An 18,106-nucleotide genomic window follows, 5' to 3' on the forward strand; every position below is an offset into this window, starting at 1 on the left:
AAAAAAAAAAAAGATGCATCTTTGCGCCCTCTTGTGGAGAAACTGGTTCCCTTCAACACCTGCTTGTACCTCAATAGGCTGTTTTCTGAGGTAACCACAGCTAGGCCCGGCCCCCAGCCCCACCCCACTGGGCACTTAGGACAGGGAGCCTTACTCCCGTATATGGGGACATCTGAAGTCCGAACTCCTGCCCGATCCCCCCCCCTCCAGACTATTTGGGGTGCTAGCTAAGCTAAATGTCCTGGGTCTTCCCACAGACTGACCCACAGTACACTTCGGCAGTGACAGAGAACATCAAGGCCTTGTGAGTACAGACAACTGGGAAAGGTGGTTGGAGGGAGGGTGGTCTGTCTTGTGTGGGGAGGGGCTTCCCTTCTGGGTGAAAAGAGGGAAAGGAGGTAAGGGCCTTGCCCTTTCTGAAGCCCCAGGGCCTCAGTAGGCAAATGGAAGAGGGCCATCTGCTTAGAGGCAGGTCTGGAGAGCTCCCACCCATCTTTTGCCCTTGGAGGCTGCACACCCACTGGGTCTTCCTCCACACCTAGGTTCCCCACAGAGATCCATTCTGGGCTCCTGGAAGTCATCTCCCCTTCCCCTCACTTCTACCCTGACTTCTCCCGCCTTCGAGAGTCCTTTGGGGACCCCAAGGAGAGAGTCAGGTACTTAATACTCTGTGCCCTCAAGAGGCTACCATCATTGTCTCCTCGGAGGTCTGTGTGTGATGGGTGGGGTGGGGAGGGGGCAGAGTGGGCCTCCAATCTGCGGTAGACCACTGGAGGTGGAATTGTCTCTGCCTCTGAGGCTCCTCCTCCTGGCCCCCAGGTGGAGGACCAAACAGAACCTCGATTACTGCTTCCTCATGATGTATGCACAGTCCAAAGGCATCTACTATGTGCAGGTCAGCCTGAAGCTTTTCTTGTGCCCCCTACCCCCACCCCGAACCCTGTCTGACCTGAGCAGTGAGCCTTGACCTGCTGCTCGCCCTGGCCTCCTCTGCACGGGGTCCCACTTGGGTGAGGGACCCACTAATGCTCTTGGCCAATCCTGAGTCCCAGCTCCCTTCTGTTCCCTCTCTGCAGCTGGAGGATGACATTGTAGCCAAGCCCAACTACTTGAGCACTATGAAGAACTTTGCCCTCCAGCAGCCCTCCGAGGACTGGATGATCCTGGAGTTCTCGCAGTTGGGCTTCATTGGTAGGCTACTCCTGTGCCGGCCCCAGCTGCACCCCTCTGTCTACCGTCTCTCAGCCCCAGTACCTTGCTAGTGAGCCTTGCTGGAAGTGCCCTCTGTATGAGGACATCCCAGGGACCCCAGCCCTGCCCTGTTTTCTTGGTCTACACGTGCCCAAAGTCTCCCCACTAGGTTTGTTGTGTGACATTCCACAGGGTCCCCACAGGGGTGAAGGAACAGGGTTAGTGGTCCTCCCCACTCAGAGCCCTTCCCTGGCTTCCTCTTCAGGGAAGATGTTCAAGTCACTGGATCTGAGCCTGATTGTGGAGTTCATCCTCATGTTCTACCGAGACAAGCCCATAGACTGGCTCCTGGACCACATCCTGTGGGTGAAAGTCTGCAACCCTGAGAAGGATGCGGTGAGCAGGGGACACTAGAAATCAGCACAGGGAAGGAAGGCAGGTCCCCAGCTGCCAGCTCACACTGTGTTCCTGGCTGTGCCTCTATAGCAAGGAGAGGACACTGCTGGCTGAGGAAGTCCCCCCTCCCCCCGGTTATCCTAAGGAAAGGCCCACAACCTTGAGTGTGGGCTGAGCTGAACCCTAAGGCGCCAATCTGTTCACAGAAACATTGTGATCGGCAGAAGGCCAACCTTCGGATCCGCTTCAAGCCGTCCCTTTTCCAGCATGTGGGCACTCACTCGTCACTGGCAGGCAAAATCCAGAAACTGAAGGTGGGGTGTGGTGCGGTGTGGACCGAGAACGTGGTGGAGGCAGGACTGGAGGGTGGCACTCATGCCTGTTGTACCTCCCCAGGATAAAGACTTTGGAAAGCATGCTCTCCGGAAGGAGCATGTGAACCCGCCGGCGGAGGTGAGCACAAGCCTCAAGACGTACCAGCATTTCACCCTGGAGAAGGCCTACTTGCGGGAGGATTTCTTCTGGGCTTTCACGCCTGCCGCAGGAGACTTTATCCGGTTCCGCTTCTTCCAGCCACTGCGCCTTGAGCGGTCAGTACTCCCTGGGAAAGAGGACAGGGTGAACACCGATTAGAGGCCTCAGCATATATTCCTGGGTCTTTAGGTACTCCTTCTGTAACCCCTAAGGTAACTATTTGCCCCATCTTACCCCACCATGCCTCGGTTTCCTTACTGAACAGCACACTACCCATAATAGTCCTACCTTGTGTGGACTTAGGCAGGTAGAGCTTTAATACTTTAATACTTAATGACACCTGTTACCACAGTCACAGGGTAAGACCCTGGCTTCCTTGCACTGCCCGTGGACTGTCCAAGATAGTGCCTCACCTCTCCCAGCACTTGGTTACCCATCTAATATATTTCTAGCCCAGGCGTTAGCCTTCTCTCTGCTGGGCCTGGACAGTGGGTCTGGGCAGTACCTCATCTTTACAACAGCTCACGGGCCTGCTTGGCGTCTGTAGGTTCTTCTTCCGAAGTGGGAACATCGAGCACCCAGAAGATAAGCTCTTCAACACTTCTGTGGAGGTGCTGCCCTTTGATGTGAGTATGGGCGGGCTGTGGGTGGGAGCTGACAGCGCCTCCTTCTGGCCAGACACTCCAACCCTGCTGCTTTGCCCTTTAGAACCCCCAGTCAGAGAAGGAGGCCCTTCAGGAGGGCCGCTCAGCCACTCTCCGGTACCCTAGGAGCCCAGACGGCTACCTCCAGATTGGTGAGTAGGGCGGGCCTGTGTGGGGCTTTTGGGTGTTGCTTTCCTGTTTACATCTCGGCACCGCGCTCTCATAGGCTCCTTCTACAAGGGTGTAGCTGAAGGAGAAGTGGATCCTGCCTTTGGCCCCCTGGAAGCACTACGTCTCTCCATTCAGACTGACTCCCCGGTGTGGGTCATTTTGAGTGAGGTAAGATCAGCTGGGATGGGACTAAGCATCTAGACCATAAGTCCCAAGACTCCTGCTCATCCTGAGCCCAACTCTTCCAGATCTTTCTGAAAAAGGCCGACTAGAAGGCTTCCAAGGGTGCTCTGTGGCCGGCTCTGGAGCCCACGGTTCCGAGGGTGTCGCTGCTACTGCTGCTGCAACCCCAGAGGACCAGGCATATCCACCCCACCTGGAGGGTTCTGCCTGGCAGGCGGCTCGGGCTGGCCTGGGGTTCACCGCTGGCCCGGAGGCCCCAGAAGCTGGTGCTGCTCCTGCCCGCCGGGCCGCGGGAGAGGCAGGCGGCCCCCACACTGTGCCTGAGGGCCGGCCTGCTGCCGCCCAAAAAGAACTGAACCGAACCGTTTGCCCCTGGCCGGTGGTCTTGAGCCAGGCCGTTAGAAGAGCTTTTATCTTGGGTGCCCGCCGTGTGCGGCGCAAACACTGGAATGCATACACTACTTTATGTGCTGTGTTTTTTATTCTTGGATACATTTGATTTTTTCACGTAAGTTCGCATATACTTCTATAAGAGCGTGACTTGTAATAAAGGGTTAATGAAGTATGTGTCTCAGAGGTGAATGTTCCCAGTTCTGGCCAGGCGTTTGCATGTTGCCTGCCTGTATTTGGCCTATCATCTTGGGTTCCCAAAACTTGCTGGTGGTGGGGATAGGGAGGGGGAGGCTGGCTCGCCTGTGCTGCGAGACTCTTATCCACAATTGGCTGGCTACCGGCAGGTAACTTGGTGAAGATGGTTTGACCTCTGTCATGCCAAGGACTAAGTCCCAGACCCTCCTTTACCATGTCAAGGGTCTGTTGGCATACCTCAACGTAACGTCATCTTTACTTAGCAGGAAGGTCGTGACCACTGAGTCTGTAACTGGGGGTTTCATGCACCCAAAGTTGTGCCTACTTATCCTATAGGAATTCTCCAACGAGTTCTCAGATCCTCTTGGTCTAGCATCACATAACCCAGCGCAACTATTGTACAGACCTGAGCCCCTGAGTGCCTGGGGGGGGGTTGGAGGGGGTGTCCACAATTGACATCATCCCCTCCCCTTCCCCTATCCCGCCCCTAGTCCTTAGTATCTTTGTCTCTGCTTGTCTCATATAATAGGATCTTGGTGTGTGTGAATGAGGGGGAAGGCACACTGTTGGAAAGGGACTGAGACAGTCAGGGAGCCCTGGAACTCACGGTAGCTCAAGCTGGTCTTGAATTTGTGCCTCGGCTTCCCAAGGACTAGGATTGCACCTCTGAACCACAACACCTGGCTCATACGGTGGTCTTCTCTAAAATAAATGGGCCATCTCCACCCACCGGAGGGCTTTCCTACACATCTTAGGCCTGTTTAAGAAGCATTTTTGCTGGCCGGGTAGGTTAAAAGTCATTTTGAGGTGTATTGTCAGTAGGCCTACCTAAGTCCGGTCCTCTTCAAGCATCCAGAGATCCACTTGAGAGAACCTATCACTGACTACATCTTTGGCCACACTCACTGCTGTGTGATCTTAGCTGGGGTGTCCTGAACCTCTATTTGGAGATCCAGCACTGATCAAAAACAGGGGGCCCAGATCTCACTTAGGAAAAGACTGATTGGTTCTAGTTGTGAAGTCAGGGCTGGGTGTTGGGGGACAAGAAGGCATACAAGCTAGAATCCAACACCTGAGGCTCAGCCTGAGAGGAAGGTGAGCCCCAAGTACAGAAAAGTGGGTGAAGGGTGGCTATCTCTGGAAAGAAATGTCAAGGCAGAGGTAGCTGCGCAGGCAAGGTGTTGTCTAGAAGACAGTACAGTGATAAGAACGAATCCAAGCCTGCCAATGCTGGCTTATCCAAGCCTCCCAAAGCCTGGCTGCATCTGTCTAGGGTTTGGGCTCTCCAAGCTGCGGTAAGCGACCCTCTCAGACACAGAGAATGCAGACGGAACCGTCGTGGGAACTTTAATTAAAAACTGGGATTCAGGGGCGGGCACCCCAGCGTTTTGTTTGAAGATCTCCAGTTCTGCTGATTCGGAGGGCCTTCGCCTCAGGCCATCTGCAGGAGCATCTGGAGCCATCTGAAGAGCGCAGTCCGTAGCGTGCCGGGGAGGAAGTGGACTAGCAAGCCCAGTGCAGCCATCGCCACCAGCAGCCAGAGTGCGCGCGCGCTCGCGTAAAGGGGAGTCAGCCTGCGGGTGGCGCTCAGCGGGAGCGGAGCCGAGCCCCCCCCCCCCGCACAAGGCCCCGCCCCCTCCATGCTAGGACTGCCCCCAGGCCTAGGCCCTACCCCTCCAGACTCGGCCTGCCCCGCAGGCTCAAGCCCCTCCCACTCCGGGCTAGACCAGCTCGTTAGGGCTAGGTCCGCCCACCCGCTGTCCCCAGATCTCTTTCCATGGGTCCCCTGTGGCCGATCGCCGCCTCCCACCCTTAGAGCCGCGTCGGGGAGCGACCCTCCCCTGCAGTGCTTTCCCGGAAGTCCGGCCAGAGTTACCTGAGCTGCGCTGAGCGCGCGTATCCCTGGAAATAGCGGAGGCGCGCGAACAGGTAGAACAGTCCGCACAGGGCTGCGGCTCCTGCGAGAGGCGAGGCGAGGCGGCGCGGTGAGCACGAGTTCCCGCCATCCGGGATCTCCCCCACCCCCGAAGTGTGCCCCCACGCTGTCCCGCACCTTCGTGGAAGAAGATGCCGGCGACCCAGAGTGTGGCGAGGAACAGCGGAAAGTACTCGCTGCAGTTTACCCTGCGAGGGGTAGGCTGGGTGAGCGCGTGGCCCGCCTTGGCTGACACCCGAACCCGCCCGGACCCGCCGCGCTCACTGGGCTCGGAAGATGCGCTCGAACTCGGGAGGGCCAGAGGTGAGCGGCGGCGACACGTGGAAAGCCCTTCGTGCAGAGATCACCTGTAGAGAGAAGTAGGCTGCGGCCGTGGGGGTGTGGGAGTCAGGTGTGGTGCTCCGTAGACCTGGGGCGGGATCCGTCCCTTAGTTCCCCTCTCCTTGCCTCTCCCTTCTAATGCCCTTCTTCCACCTGCCCCATCAGTGGTGTTCAATGGAGAGGCCCTGTAGGCCTGAGGGTTGATTGACTAAGGTGATGCGCGGCTGAAACACCTGCCGGTGGGAGGAACCTTAGAAGACTTTACTCCTGAACGATTTGACTTGCAAAGCACAGGCAAATGCCCACCTCCCGTTCTGCAGGTCTGGACCCCAGTCCATTGCCCCTGTGTAGGCAATGGACCAGGACAAAATTGGCTGTATTCTTTAAGGAACAAGGAAGCACACATTCTGTGGCTAAGGGACCCTGGTTTCCCCTCTACAGAATCAGCCAGAAGGGACTCACTCTGCCCCAAGCCAGAGTCAGTCTAGCTTGGGTCTCAGTACCACCACACAATAGCATAAATTCTTGTCTCAGTTTCTGTTTAGACATCATGGACCCAGCTCTAAATCTGGCAGATACTGTGCTCCAGATGCGTGGAGTTGGGACTCTCCCAACCTAAGCCCATAGCTATTCCACTGGTCACCGTACTGTACTCCCAAACAGATACCAGCTCCCACCACAAGGCAGGCACCTCAAGTGGCCCCTCAGCAGGGTGGCCATCCTTCACCTGGTCCTCCCCTGTACTCCTTAGAGAGTGTCTATACCCACTCCAGGGAAGTGGGGGGTGGGGGGCTCCTCAGCTGGGACTTTGGCCCTCCAACAGTTCTTGAATTACTTGGACCTTGGTACCAGGAGGCTAGCCTAGAAGCCTCCTGTCCTTCTGAGCCTGGGCCTGCCAGCACCCCAATTCCCTACCCCAGGAGCCTGAAGAGAGCAGGCTACAGGATGTAAGATCCACCCACCTCCCAGACAGGAGCCAGCCCACCTTGCAACAGAACTCCCACGAGGGTGACGGTAGCCAGAAGAGCCACTTCGTCCTTCATGTTGCCAGCCACAGGCAGAATTAGCTTCGGCGTTCTTATCGCCCAGTGTGTGCTACTCAGACGCTGGCCCAGGAGAGGAAGAGCCTCGGGCTCTCCACCCCTTTGCCGTAGAGGCGGGGAGGGGTGGGGATATGACTGTATCCACACAGGCAGGGAGCCTGGCCAGGCTGGGAAGGTAGACAGGGCTGTGGACAGCTTGACCACTTCCTTCCAGTTGTTCCTGGCCTTTCCGTGCTTAGTCCTGTGATGGCGGAACTCATGCTGCTCACCCAGGCCCCCTCTAGCCTTGTGTGTTTCCAGCTACCATATCATCTAGACCCTGCACCCTTGGTAGTTTCCCACTGGCCTTTCAGACTTCCCTTCATCCAGGGTTTACCCTGGGCTCTGGGCTCCTGGACTCCCACCCTTGACTTCCCCTTACCCCAGTGATGACTGGATCTGTACTCCCATCCAGGGCTACTCTGTAATGTCAAGTGCTGACACACCCTTCCCAGCTCCCTATGGCTTCATAATGTCCAGGTGTCCTCAGCCACAATGGACCTACCCATGTTCTTCTTCCTCCTTGGCATCCTGAGGCCCATCCCCCTCAGAGCCCCAAAGGCTCATGAATGATATTTTTTATCCTTGGTTATGGAGAAATACTTGTCTCTAGGCTGGTGTATTTGCCCAGCATCCTACTTGGCTCCAGGCACTGACCCTTCCCTTCCTTAGCCTAGTCCTTCCCACACCAGACAAAGCTGACAACTCCCCACCCCCCCACCCCCCACCCCCCACTGCCACACTTGTGGTGTAGTCATGTGTGCCAAGGTTGACAAGAGAGACCCAGTTCTGGAAACTTCCATTAGCAGTCTGGGAAAGGAAGCTTAAGAGTACGGAAGCTGGGAAACTCTTGTTGTCAAGCCCTGGGGGCCACCTTGTGTGGTGTGTGCTCCTGGACTGTTCTTCCTTGTGAAATAGCCACTTCTCTTTTCCAATGAAGCTGGTTTGAGGTAGATTTGGTCAGCAGCGGCAAAACCCAGATCGATCTGGAAGAGTGGACAGAGCCATAGGTGAAGGGCGTGAACCAGCACAGGCTAGGAGAGGGGCATGTATTGGGGAACTAACTGCCTAATCGACAGGTCCTAGGCCACACTCCTGTCCCTGCAGCCAGCTTGGCCATATCATGGGTGTCATAAGACAGGGTCACCCTTGGGAGCTGTTCTGCTTCCCCACAGCCAGCCTCTGTCCTCGTTGCCCGAGGCCTTGGTCCCTGTGGACTCCCCAGAACCCCTTCGGTCTCTTTGTTCATTATTGTCCTCAGAAGGTCTGAGGCCTCCCTGCTGGGGCTCTGCAGGTTTCTCAAGGTCACAGTTGGGTCAACGCTGGTCCTTGCAGTACACCAACGTGTAATAGCAGTAGCTGGTGCTCTGAACTCGAGGAATGGTCAGGATACAGGCGTTCCAGGGCAAGATGGGCCTGTATCCTTATGTTCTGCCTTTTCAATGCCTTCCCTCCCGGAAGCTGCCCCGTCTGCAGCCTCCTGAAGTTTGGAACCCAGGCATTGGCATGGTGCTGGCAGGCCATGCTCCTATATGCCCATATGGATAGTGTGCCTGTCTGCGTGCCCGTCAGCAAATGAACATCTCTGCGTGTCTCTGCGGTGAGCATGGGTGCTCGTGGGTGCAGGCTACAGACAAGTCTCTGTCTTGTGTTACTTCAGGCTCTGCTCTGCCAACCTTACATTTCCTCTCAGGCCCACGTGTCCTCCCATCAAAGTTCATTCTCTCTGGCTTGGCCACAGGAAACAGAGGCTTGATATCAGCAACTTCTCAGGAAGTCCCTGAGCAGATGTTCAGGGCAGGGACAAGGGGCTTGGTCTTTGCCTCCCTCCCTGCATCCTTTGATTCTTCTCCTTGTACTTGGTTTGCCTAGCTTCTAAGGGCTCCACTGGACCTGCCCACCCTCTGACCAAAGAGCCAGTCCTGCAGGCACCAGCATCTTCTCCCGTGAGCTCTGCATGGTGTACCTTTGCTGGCTCAATCCTTAAATGGCTCTGAGGAACCTTCTGGATGCTGAGTTCGTGGTTAACCTCTGACCGGTGGAAAGGTCAGTGGACCATGAGGGTAGAAAGAAATCATTGCTACTGTACTGGACATCAGCCACAGTGCACTGTCAGGCCCTTGACTCTAAGCTGTAAGTAAAAGGTACATTGTGTGCCCATGATCCCTGTACATCGGAGGCTGGAGCAGGAGGATGGAGAGTCTTAGGCCAGCCTGGGCTACATAAGAGGCCTGCTTCTATTTTAGACTCATTAAAAAAAAAAAAAAACAGCAGGGAAGTGTGGGGAGCAGGTGTGGCGGCAGTCCCAAAGGTGCCAGGGACTGCAGCTAAGTCGTATGACTTGCACCTGACTTCCTCATATAAGCCACAAACATCGTGAGAGCTGCGCAGGTGTACCAGGTTACTGGCGAAGCCATTTTGGTGGAGATATGCCCCTGCTGCCCTGATTAGCTGAAGCTGTGTACCTGGTGAAGTGATGTGGCCTGCTGTGCGTGGATGAGAACTGATAGTATATATGAGTGAGAGGCCCAGGGCTCGGGGTCTTTCGCCTACACAGTCAATGCGCAGCCCAATAAACGTGTGCAGAAGGATCCTGCTGTGGCGTCTTTCTTGCTGGCGAGACGGGTGCTCACAGGGAAGAATTCCCATAGGGCCAGGCAGTGGTGGCACAGGCCTTTAATCCCAGCACTCGGGAGGCAGAGGCAGGCAGAGCTCTGAGTTCAAGGCCAGCCTGGTCTACAGAGCAAGTTCCAGAGTAGCCAGGGCTACACAGAGAAACCCTGTCTCAAAAAACCAGTCAAGTACATTTCCCACATGCCAATCCCTAGTGTTAAACTAGTGTTAACTTCCTCCAGTGTTAAAGTATTATCTTGTATAGCCAGAATATGGGCCTGCAAACCCACACATTCGCACAGACAGAATGTCATCCGGCCATTTACAGATCTTACTCATCTTCCAATTGTCCCCTCAAATAAGAGTACCAAGGGCTCAAAAAAGATGCTACATTGTGTCAGACACACAAAGCCACATATTGTTTGATTCTATAAACACGAAGTGGCCAGAAAAGGCAAATTGTACGATAGAAGGTGAAAAATGCATTCTGTGATTAGCTGGTGCTGAGAGCCTTGGGGCGACTCCATGTTCAGTGTGTGAGGTACTGGAGATTGAATTTGGGGTTTATACGTCCTTAGCAGGTGCTTTACCACTGAGCTATGTCCCCAGGCCACCGGGCTTTTCCCCTCAGCCGGGATTATTGGCTTGTACCAGAAAGCCCATGACCATCTTAAAAGATCAAGGGAGGTGCGGTAGCACACGCCCTCAATCCCAGCACTTGCCAAGCAGAGGCAGGCAGTTCTCTGTGAGTTCTAGGTCACCCTGGTCTACATCGTGAATTCCAGGCCACCTTAAAAAAAAAGTCTTCATTACTTGCTAAAACATTTTGAAGTATTTACTCATTTGTGCATATGTATGTACATGTATGGGTGGGTGGGGACATCTGCAGGCTCCTTGGTCAGTCTCTGTATTCCTTTGAGGCAGGCTCTCTCCCTGAACCTCGGGCTCACAATTTCTCAGGTTAAAACTCAGCAAGCTCTGACTTGGAGCTGGGATTGCAGCCCGAACTGGACTCCTACCTTGTAATGCGAGTGTTGGGAACCCAAACACTGGTCCTTGTGATCACACAGCAATCGCTCTTTACTCTGAGCCGTCTGCCCTCAGTCCCCAAAATGTTTTTAAAGTGGTGTATGAACACTTCTCGGCCTTTGGCTAAGGTGTAAAAGTAACTGATGGTTTTGTTTGCACATTTAGGTAAACACTAAAAATAATTTAATTGTATGTTTATAAAGTTGTTTTTAAAAGCAGTACCAGCCGTTTGTGGTGGACCAGGCGTGTATTCCCAGGATTCAGGCCCCTGAGACAAAACTTTGAAGTTTGGTCTGCACAGTGGGTTCCAGGGCATTCTGAGTTACAGACTAAAACTTCTTCTCAAGAAATTAAACAAACAAATTAATTAATCAATTGACGTATTACAAAGGATGTATTCTTTTTACTCAGACCTTCTTCCCCAAATACCACCTTTAAGAAAATTAAGCACTTAACAGCCAGGCGTGGTGGCACATGCCTTTAATTCCAGCACTCAGGAGGCAGAGGTAGGTGGAGTTTGAGTCCAGCTTGGTCTACAGAGTTCCAGGATAGCCAGGGTTACACAAAGAAACCTTGTCTTGAAAAAACAAACCAATCCCAGTTACCCCAGTAAATTAACACGAATGGATGTGAGCTGATCTCTACATTGCTAGGTCTCATTACTGGAGGCAAGCTATTTTATATAGAAAAGAGCTTTTGTTAGGGACGCAAAGTCCAAATAGCAGGCTGCTGTACAGGTCGTTGAGGGCTGCAGGCTTCTGGTGTGTGTGTGTGTGTGTGTGTGTGTGTGTGTGTGTGTGTGTGTGTTCAAAGTTCATGGAGGGAACATGGACCCTATTTGGTTATCTTTTTCTGGTCTGTTTTGTTTAGCTGAAAAGCTTCCTTGATTTCCTCCTAAGTAAGACACAATTCTGTCGTTCCTCACTCTGGCTGTTTGTTTTAGTTTAGTTTGTAGGGTTACTTTGTAGCCCCAAATATAAACCAGCTTGGCGTTGAACACATAGAGATCTACTTGCCACTTAAGTGCTGGGGTTGCAGGTGTGCACCACCATACCTGGCCTTTGTTTTTCACGATCTTAATGCTGTATAGCGTCTTTGTAATCAATAATGTATATTGGGTGAGGGGGGATGAGGCAAGGTCTCATATATTCATGTAGCCTAAGCTGACCCCATACTGAGTATGACTTAAACTCCCAACCTTCTGCTTCTATCTCCCAAATATTGGGATTACAGGCATTTGTTACCATGCCTGGCTATATACATTGGTTTGGTTTATTTCATTCATTCATTCATTCAATAATGTTAAACCAACTTAACTTTTTTACTGTAGTTGCTATTTGGTCATGGTGTATAATTATTTTGTATACCTCCAGATTCCATTTATTAGTCTTTGTTGAACACTATCAATACTTTAAATCTTTAAAATGTATTTTATGTCATCATCATTAAAATAAAGCCAATATTGAATTGGGCGAGGAGCGTACACCTAAAGTCCTGGCACTTGGTGAGACAAAAGCAGGAGGACCACAAATCCTAAATCCGTAACTTAGTGAAACCCTGTCTCAAAATACAAAATAAGAAGCCGATTGGGGGTGGAACTTTGAGTGCTGGTCTGGGTGCACAGTGGGAGGAAGGAGGGGGTCCCATTTTGTGAACCACCCTGGCTGGAAACCCTCTTGGAGGACTTCAGTCATGGCTGAATCTTGTATCCCAGCTGAGAATCGACACCTAGTAAAAGGTGGTTTAGTGATGTCAAACCAAACTCCAGTTTTGAAATCTGTGATGATGTCACATGTCTAGACACAGTGTTCACAGTTGACAGGCTCTGAAGGAAGTCTCTCACCCGGGGACCTTGAGATTCCGGTTCATGTGGCTCTGGATACAAACTTCCCCTTTCTGACCCTCAGCTGTTTCTTCAAAACCTATTTTTGGTAGTATGCACTGGTTTTGTTTGTTTGTTTGTTTTGTTTTGTTTTGTTTTGTTTTTTGAAACAGGGTTTCTCTGTATAGCCCCTGGCTGTCCTGGAACTCACTTTGTAGACCAGGCTGGCCTCGAACTCAGAAATCCGCCTGCCTCTGCCTCCCAAGTGCTGGGATTAATGGTGTGCCACCATGCCCGGCTCTGCACTGTTGTTATAGCAACACTTTGTCTTCATTATTTTCTCTGGTTTCCTCTGTAGGGACCCACCGGTGGGTTTACTCGTGTGTGTGTGTGTATGTGTGTGTGTTTCATCTTTCTCATGTGTGTGTGTCTCTCTTTGCCCCTCCTCCACACACCCCCTCTCTTTTGGTTAGGGTCTTCCACCCCTCCCTTTGGTTAGGGTCTTCCAGGCTGGAATTCACTCTGTAATCAAGGATGACTTTGAACTCTGGTCTTTTTGCCTCTACCTCCTAAGCTGGCATTCTGGGTGTTCCCATTGTGTCTGGTTTTTATTCGATCCTGGGGACTGAACCCCGATGCAACTATGCTTCCTGATGAGCTACATCTCTAGCACACCCCATCATTTCACCACAATGAGTCATAACTTGAGTATCCTCCCACTACGATACTCCACCAGGGATGGCTAGGATCTCCCTGACACAGGCAGAATCCCACTTTGGCTCCTTGGCTTTCAGACTAAGAAGTATCAGAGGAGGACAGTCAAAAAGGATCAGAATTGTTACTCACTATGGGAAGAGTTTGAGCATCCCTAACTATCCACCAGGGACTGGTCCCAGGACACCTTAGCATGTTAAAATCTGCAAACATTTAATCTTATATAAAATGGGGTAGTGTTTACATAGAACTTACACACGTCCTCCCATGTCTTTAAACCACGTCTAGATGGCTTGTAATTTTTAATACAGCACCAACATTATGTAAATACTTTTACTGTTTGGGGAAACAATGACCAGGGAAGGAACTCTTGCGCACGTCTGGTACAGATGCAAGTTTTTGTTCTCTGAATAGCTGTCATTCAAGATTGGTTGGATTCTCATAGCTGGAACCTGTGTGGACAGAAAGTAGTTTCAAAAATCATATTGTAAGCTGGATATGGATGAAGGCAAGAGGATCATGTGTTCAAGGCCAGCCTGGGTTACATGGTGAGACTTTGTCAGTGGCAGAGCTCTTGTTTAGCACCCACAAGGCCTGGTTTTGATCTTCACCACCATAAAAACAAAATTAACAAAACAAGACAAAACCCTCAAAACATTATTGTACCTAGGAAGCTAAGACTTAGCATCACCCTTGAAGGGGATGGGTGGCTCCCGTTTTGACCTTCCTTGAAGAGTGCAGAGGAAGGGTGGTTCCCATTATGACCTCAGTTCTTTCACCATCTGACCTCTGTAAGAACCGGAGGAGGCCTTTATTAATAATCAGTGGGTTCGTGCAGACTCAGCCAATTGGAGGCTGGGTGCCAGCTGCAGGGCCGTGTGTGGTCTGGGAGTGTGATTTTCAGCTATTGATGTGGTCCCATCCCTTCTCACCTAAAACCACTTCTCATTGGACAGTGCTCCAGCTTGTAGAATGAACGGCCTTCCACATTTACAGTCTTGCCAGACAACTGTTCATGTTAGGTTGATGTTGTTTGTTTTAAGACAGGGTCAAGCCCGTGCTGACCTTGAGGTTTCTATGTAGCCGAGGATGGCCTTGAGTTCCTGGTTCTTCTGTCCTGATTTATGTGGTGGTATGACCAACCAAACCCATAGACTCATGCATGCCAGGAAAGCACACTATCAACTCAGTTACACCCTATTTTGCAACTCCCTTTTTGTTTGGGTGCAGGTTTTTGTTTGTTTTTGTTTTTGTTTTTCGAGGCAGGGTTTCTCTGTGTAGCCCTGGCTGTCCTGGTACTCACTCTGTAGACCAGGCTAGCCTTGATTGTTTTGTTTTTGAGACACGGTGTATCTGTATAGCCCTGACTGCCCTGGAACTCAATATAAGACCAGGCTGGCCTCCAACTTGTGGCAATCCTGCCTCTGAGTGTTGGGTTACACGTGTGTGTGTGTGTCCACAAATGGCTCAAGACCATCTGTTTGGGCCATTGCATTAATAACATCATGATCAATGAGAGGATAGGCAAGCAAGGCCACATGCATCCACTGGAGGCTTGGTAAGAACAAACACTGCAGAAGGTGAGGAGCCCTGCACATATTTAGGGTCTCAGTGAGGTCCACCTTGCAGTGTCAGATGCCCCCTCAAAGGAGATATAAGTTACTGGGCTTTTTGTGCTACCTCTTAACCAAAAAGGGAGCATAAGGCTTGGCCTCTCTGGGGTCACATATGGGAATCCCACTATGACCCACTTAGACACGAGGGAAGGCAGCCAACTGTGAGTGGGGCTCAGCAGGAAAGGGCTTTGTGTCAGGCATGATGGTGTATCCTGGAACTCTCTCTGTAGACCAGGCTGGCCTCAAGCTCATAGATCCACCTGCCTCTGCCTTCCGAGTGCATGCTGGCATTAAAGGCGTACACCACCACCACCACCAGGCGATGGTGCACAATTTTAATTGTGCGCTTGGGGAGCAGAGGCGGGTAGATTTTTTTTTTAATTTATTTTTATGTATATAGGTATTTTGTGTGCACGTGTATCTGTGCACCATATGCTGAGAGTCGTTTGAAGCGTTAGGTTTGACCCTTAACACTTCACAGGCAATCCTGACGGCACATCCCTGTAATTCTACTACGAGGAAAGTGGAGGCTGAAGGATCAGAAGTTTAAATCCATCCTCAGTCCAAACATAAAGAGGCCTGAAAACCTGGGATGCTATCTTTATTTTAAAAAAAGAAAGAGGAAAGAAAGAAAGAGAGAGAGAGAGAGAGAGAGAGAGAGAAAGAGAGAAAGAAAAAGAAAGAAAGAAAGAAAGAAAGAAAGAAAGAAAGAAAGAAAGAAAGAAAGAAAGAAATGGAAGGGGTGGGGCTAGAAAGTTGGCTCAGTGGTTAAGGGCACTTGTTCTTGTGAAAGGCCTGAACTCAATTCCCTGAATCAGCCTGGAGGCTCATCACCTCCTTAGGCAACAAGCACTCAAATGGTGTACAGACACAGACACACAAAATGATGAAAATCATAGCTGGTGGTGGTGCACATTTTAAATCCCAGCACTCAGGAGGCAGAGGCAGGTGGATCTCTCTGAGTTTGAGACCAGCCTGGTCTACAGAGTGAATTCTAGGAAAGCCAGGGCTACACAGAGAAACCCTGTCTCAAAAGTAATAATAATAATAATAATAATAATAATAAATCTAAAACAAAATAAGATAAAGGATTGGAGCGATGGCTCAGAGGTTAAGGCTCTGGCTGCTCTTGCAGAGGATCCAGGTTCTATTCCCAGAACCCACATGGTGGCTCATAAACATCTGTAACCCCAGTTCCATGAAATCTGAAACCTTCTGACCTCTACAGGCACTAGGCACACATATGACACACCGTTATAGATACGGGCAAAGCATTCATACACATAAATTAAAAAATTAAAAAAGAAGAAAGGTGCTAGGGTTGATGTATGTGACTAATTGTAGCACTCAGGAGGCAGAGACATGAGATTCACCTCAAGTCTGAGGGCAGAGCAGTCGATAGAGTGAGTTCTAGGTCAGCCAGGGCTGCCTCGGGAGACCCAGTCCGTGGTCAGTTGCTTCGGCCTATGGTGAGGCACGTCATCAGTATGGTGTTACCTGAGGGCAGGGACTCGGCTGGGTACTTCCAGGTTCTCAGGTTCTTATTCAAGATCAAAATTAAAGCTCACAGAGATTGCAAAGTAGTAATGAGTTTTACTCAAAAGCAAAACAATTAAACATGTCTGAACAATCTGCAAGAGTGCAGCAAGGTAGAGGAGAGATGTTCCAGGGCCCGACTGACTGCCGGGAGCTTCTTGCTGAGAGTTGGAGCTTAGGTGGTTCTCTATTTTGATTGATGTATTAGGTCATACAGTTGTTTTTTCCTGCTATGCCTGGCCCTTCCCATAAAGCACAGCCCAATGCAGGTGAGGTCTTCTGCTGCTTGCAAGTTACCTGGTGAATTGTTATGGGTGGAGTGTGCCTCAAGCTGCCCAAATAATTATTAGAAAAGAGATAGGTGGGCTGGAGAGATGGCTCAGCGGTTAAGAGCACTGACTGCTCTCCCAGAGGTCCTGAGTTCAATTCCCAGCAACCACATGGTGGCTCACAACCATCTGTAATGGGATCAGATGCCCTCTTCTGGTGTGTCTGAAGACAGCTACAGTGTACTCATAAACATGAAAGAAAGAAAGAAAGAAAGAAAGAAAGAAAGAAAGAAAGAAAGAAAGAAAGAAAGAAGTTTTTAAAAAAAGAAAGAAAAGAGCTGTGCATAGCACAGCCAATGGAGTCCCAGGTTACCTAGTTCCTATGCTTGCTTTCCTTAAGGGGGAGAAGCAGAGCTACTTTCACCATGGTGCTCAAGAAACAAAGACAGGGTGTGGAAGAGCAGCACTCTCTTCCAGAGGACCCACATTCAATTCTCAACCCACATCGGAGCTTAGAACCATCTGTAACTCTTCTTCCAGGGTATATGATGCTCTTTTCTGGTCATCAGGCATACACATGGTGCACAGACACACATGCAGATAAAACACATATGAAGAATAAAATAAAATTAATTATTATTTTTTTTTAAATTAATTATTTTTAAAAGGAAGCATAGAGTTGGGGACCTCTTCAAGGTCACATTCCACAAGGAGGATGTCACTTCCTCCCATTAGGATCCTCCTCCTCCAGTTCTGCCACCTCCCAGTTGTACCATAGGCTAGCGACCAACCTTTAGCATAGGCTGGGGGGTTGGGGGAGGGGGAGGATTTAAGATCCAAAGGTTAACAGTAATTTCGCCTTTCGCATTCGAGCCTGTAACTCACAAGGACTTTGCTTATGTGTCAGGTTGAGGTTGCATTTTTTCCCCCTAAACTTTGAGCAAAGGCTTGTGGGTGGGGTGGGGTGGAAGTAGACACTTGGAATCATTTTAGATTGCATGTGTGTGAATGTTTCAACTGCATGTATGTTGTATGTGCACCACACACATCCTTGGCGCCTGTGGCCTGAGCTGGGAGTCAGATCCCCTGTAAGTGGACTTGTAGAGATGGTTTAGAGATGCTATGTAGGTGCTGGGAATCAAATCTAGGGCTTCTGCAATACCAACAAATGCTCCTAACCATAGCATGATCTCTGCGGCAGCTGGTGCTGGACATGGAACATCGTACATTTCATGCAAATGCTCTACCCTGAGCTGAACCCCCAGCCTACAAGAGATTTAAAAACATAATTCTAAGCTTAAAATGTGTAGGAACGTGACAAAGAATTGTGCTCTCCCTTTTTTTTTAATTTTTAATATTTTTATTACATATTTTCCTCAATTACATTTCCAATGCTATCCCAAAAGTCCCCCATAGTGTGCGCTCTCCCTTTAACCGGAGTTCTTATCTTCCTACCACAGTTGACACCCATCCTGTCCCCCATCTCCAGGCATGTTCTTGCAAACATCCCCCACCACTCCC

General features: G+C 50.7%; 2 protein-coding genes across 2 annotated transcripts in view; one reads left to right on the top strand and one right to left on the bottom strand.

Annotated features, from left to right (window-relative positions):
- Positions 1-3,622, top strand: part of Mgat4b (alpha-1,3-mannosyl-glycoprotein 4-beta-N-acetylglucosaminyltransferase B) — a 10,002-nt gene extending 6,380 nt beyond the window's left edge. Inside the window, exons 5-15 of the mRNA XM_021177541.1 lie at positions 258-304; positions 543-656; positions 820-895; positions 1,077-1,191; positions 1,457-1,587; positions 1,794-1,901; positions 1,984-2,177; positions 2,609-2,687; positions 2,770-2,857; positions 2,932-3,044; positions 3,125-3,622. Coding sequence (XP_021033200.1) covers positions 258-304; positions 543-656; positions 820-895; positions 1,077-1,191; positions 1,457-1,587; positions 1,794-1,901; positions 1,984-2,177; positions 2,609-2,687; positions 2,770-2,857; positions 2,932-3,044; positions 3,125-3,148 — 1,089 coding nt within the window. The 3' untranslated portion in view covers positions 3,149-3,622. The remainder of the gene's footprint in view (positions 1-257; positions 305-542; positions 657-819; positions 896-1,076; positions 1,192-1,456; positions 1,588-1,793; positions 1,902-1,983; positions 2,178-2,608; positions 2,688-2,769; positions 2,858-2,931; positions 3,045-3,124) is intronic.
- Positions 3,623-4,969: 1,347 nt separating this feature from the next.
- On the bottom strand, positions 4,970-7,186 carry Ltc4s (leukotriene C4 synthase). Its single transcript, XM_021177736.2, has 5 exons — positions 6,890-7,186; positions 5,848-5,947; positions 5,701-5,771; positions 5,524-5,605; positions 4,970-5,221 (listed from the first exon to the last, which is right to left on the bottom strand). The coding sequence occupies exons 1-5, from the start codon at positions 6,945-6,947 to the stop codon at positions 5,080-5,082; spliced, it is 453 nt and encodes a 150-aa protein (XP_021033395.1). The 5' UTR covers positions 6,948-7,186; the 3' UTR covers positions 4,970-5,079.
- Positions 7,187-18,106: the final 10,920 nt, after the last annotated feature.

This window comes from Mus caroli, chromosome 11 (genome assembly GCF_900094665.2).
Source record: "Mus caroli chromosome 11, CAROLI_EIJ_v1.1, whole genome shotgun sequence".
Classification (NCBI taxonomy): Eukaryota; Metazoa; Chordata; class Mammalia; order Rodentia; family Muridae; genus Mus; species Mus caroli.

Coding starts and splice junctions, on each gene's coding strand:
- Ltc4s (XM_021177736.2), bottom strand. CDS start 6,947: ATGAAGGACGAAGTGGCTCTTCTGGCTACCGTCACCCTCGTGGGAGTT. Junction 5,772..5,847: donor GAGCGCATCTTCCGAGCCCA/GTGAGCGCGGCG, acceptor TACCCCTCGCAG/GGTAAACTGCAGCGAGTACT. Junction 5,222..5,523: donor GCGCGCTCAGCGCAGCTCAG/GTAACTCTGGCC, acceptor CGCCACCCGCAG/GCTGACTCCCCTTTACGCGA.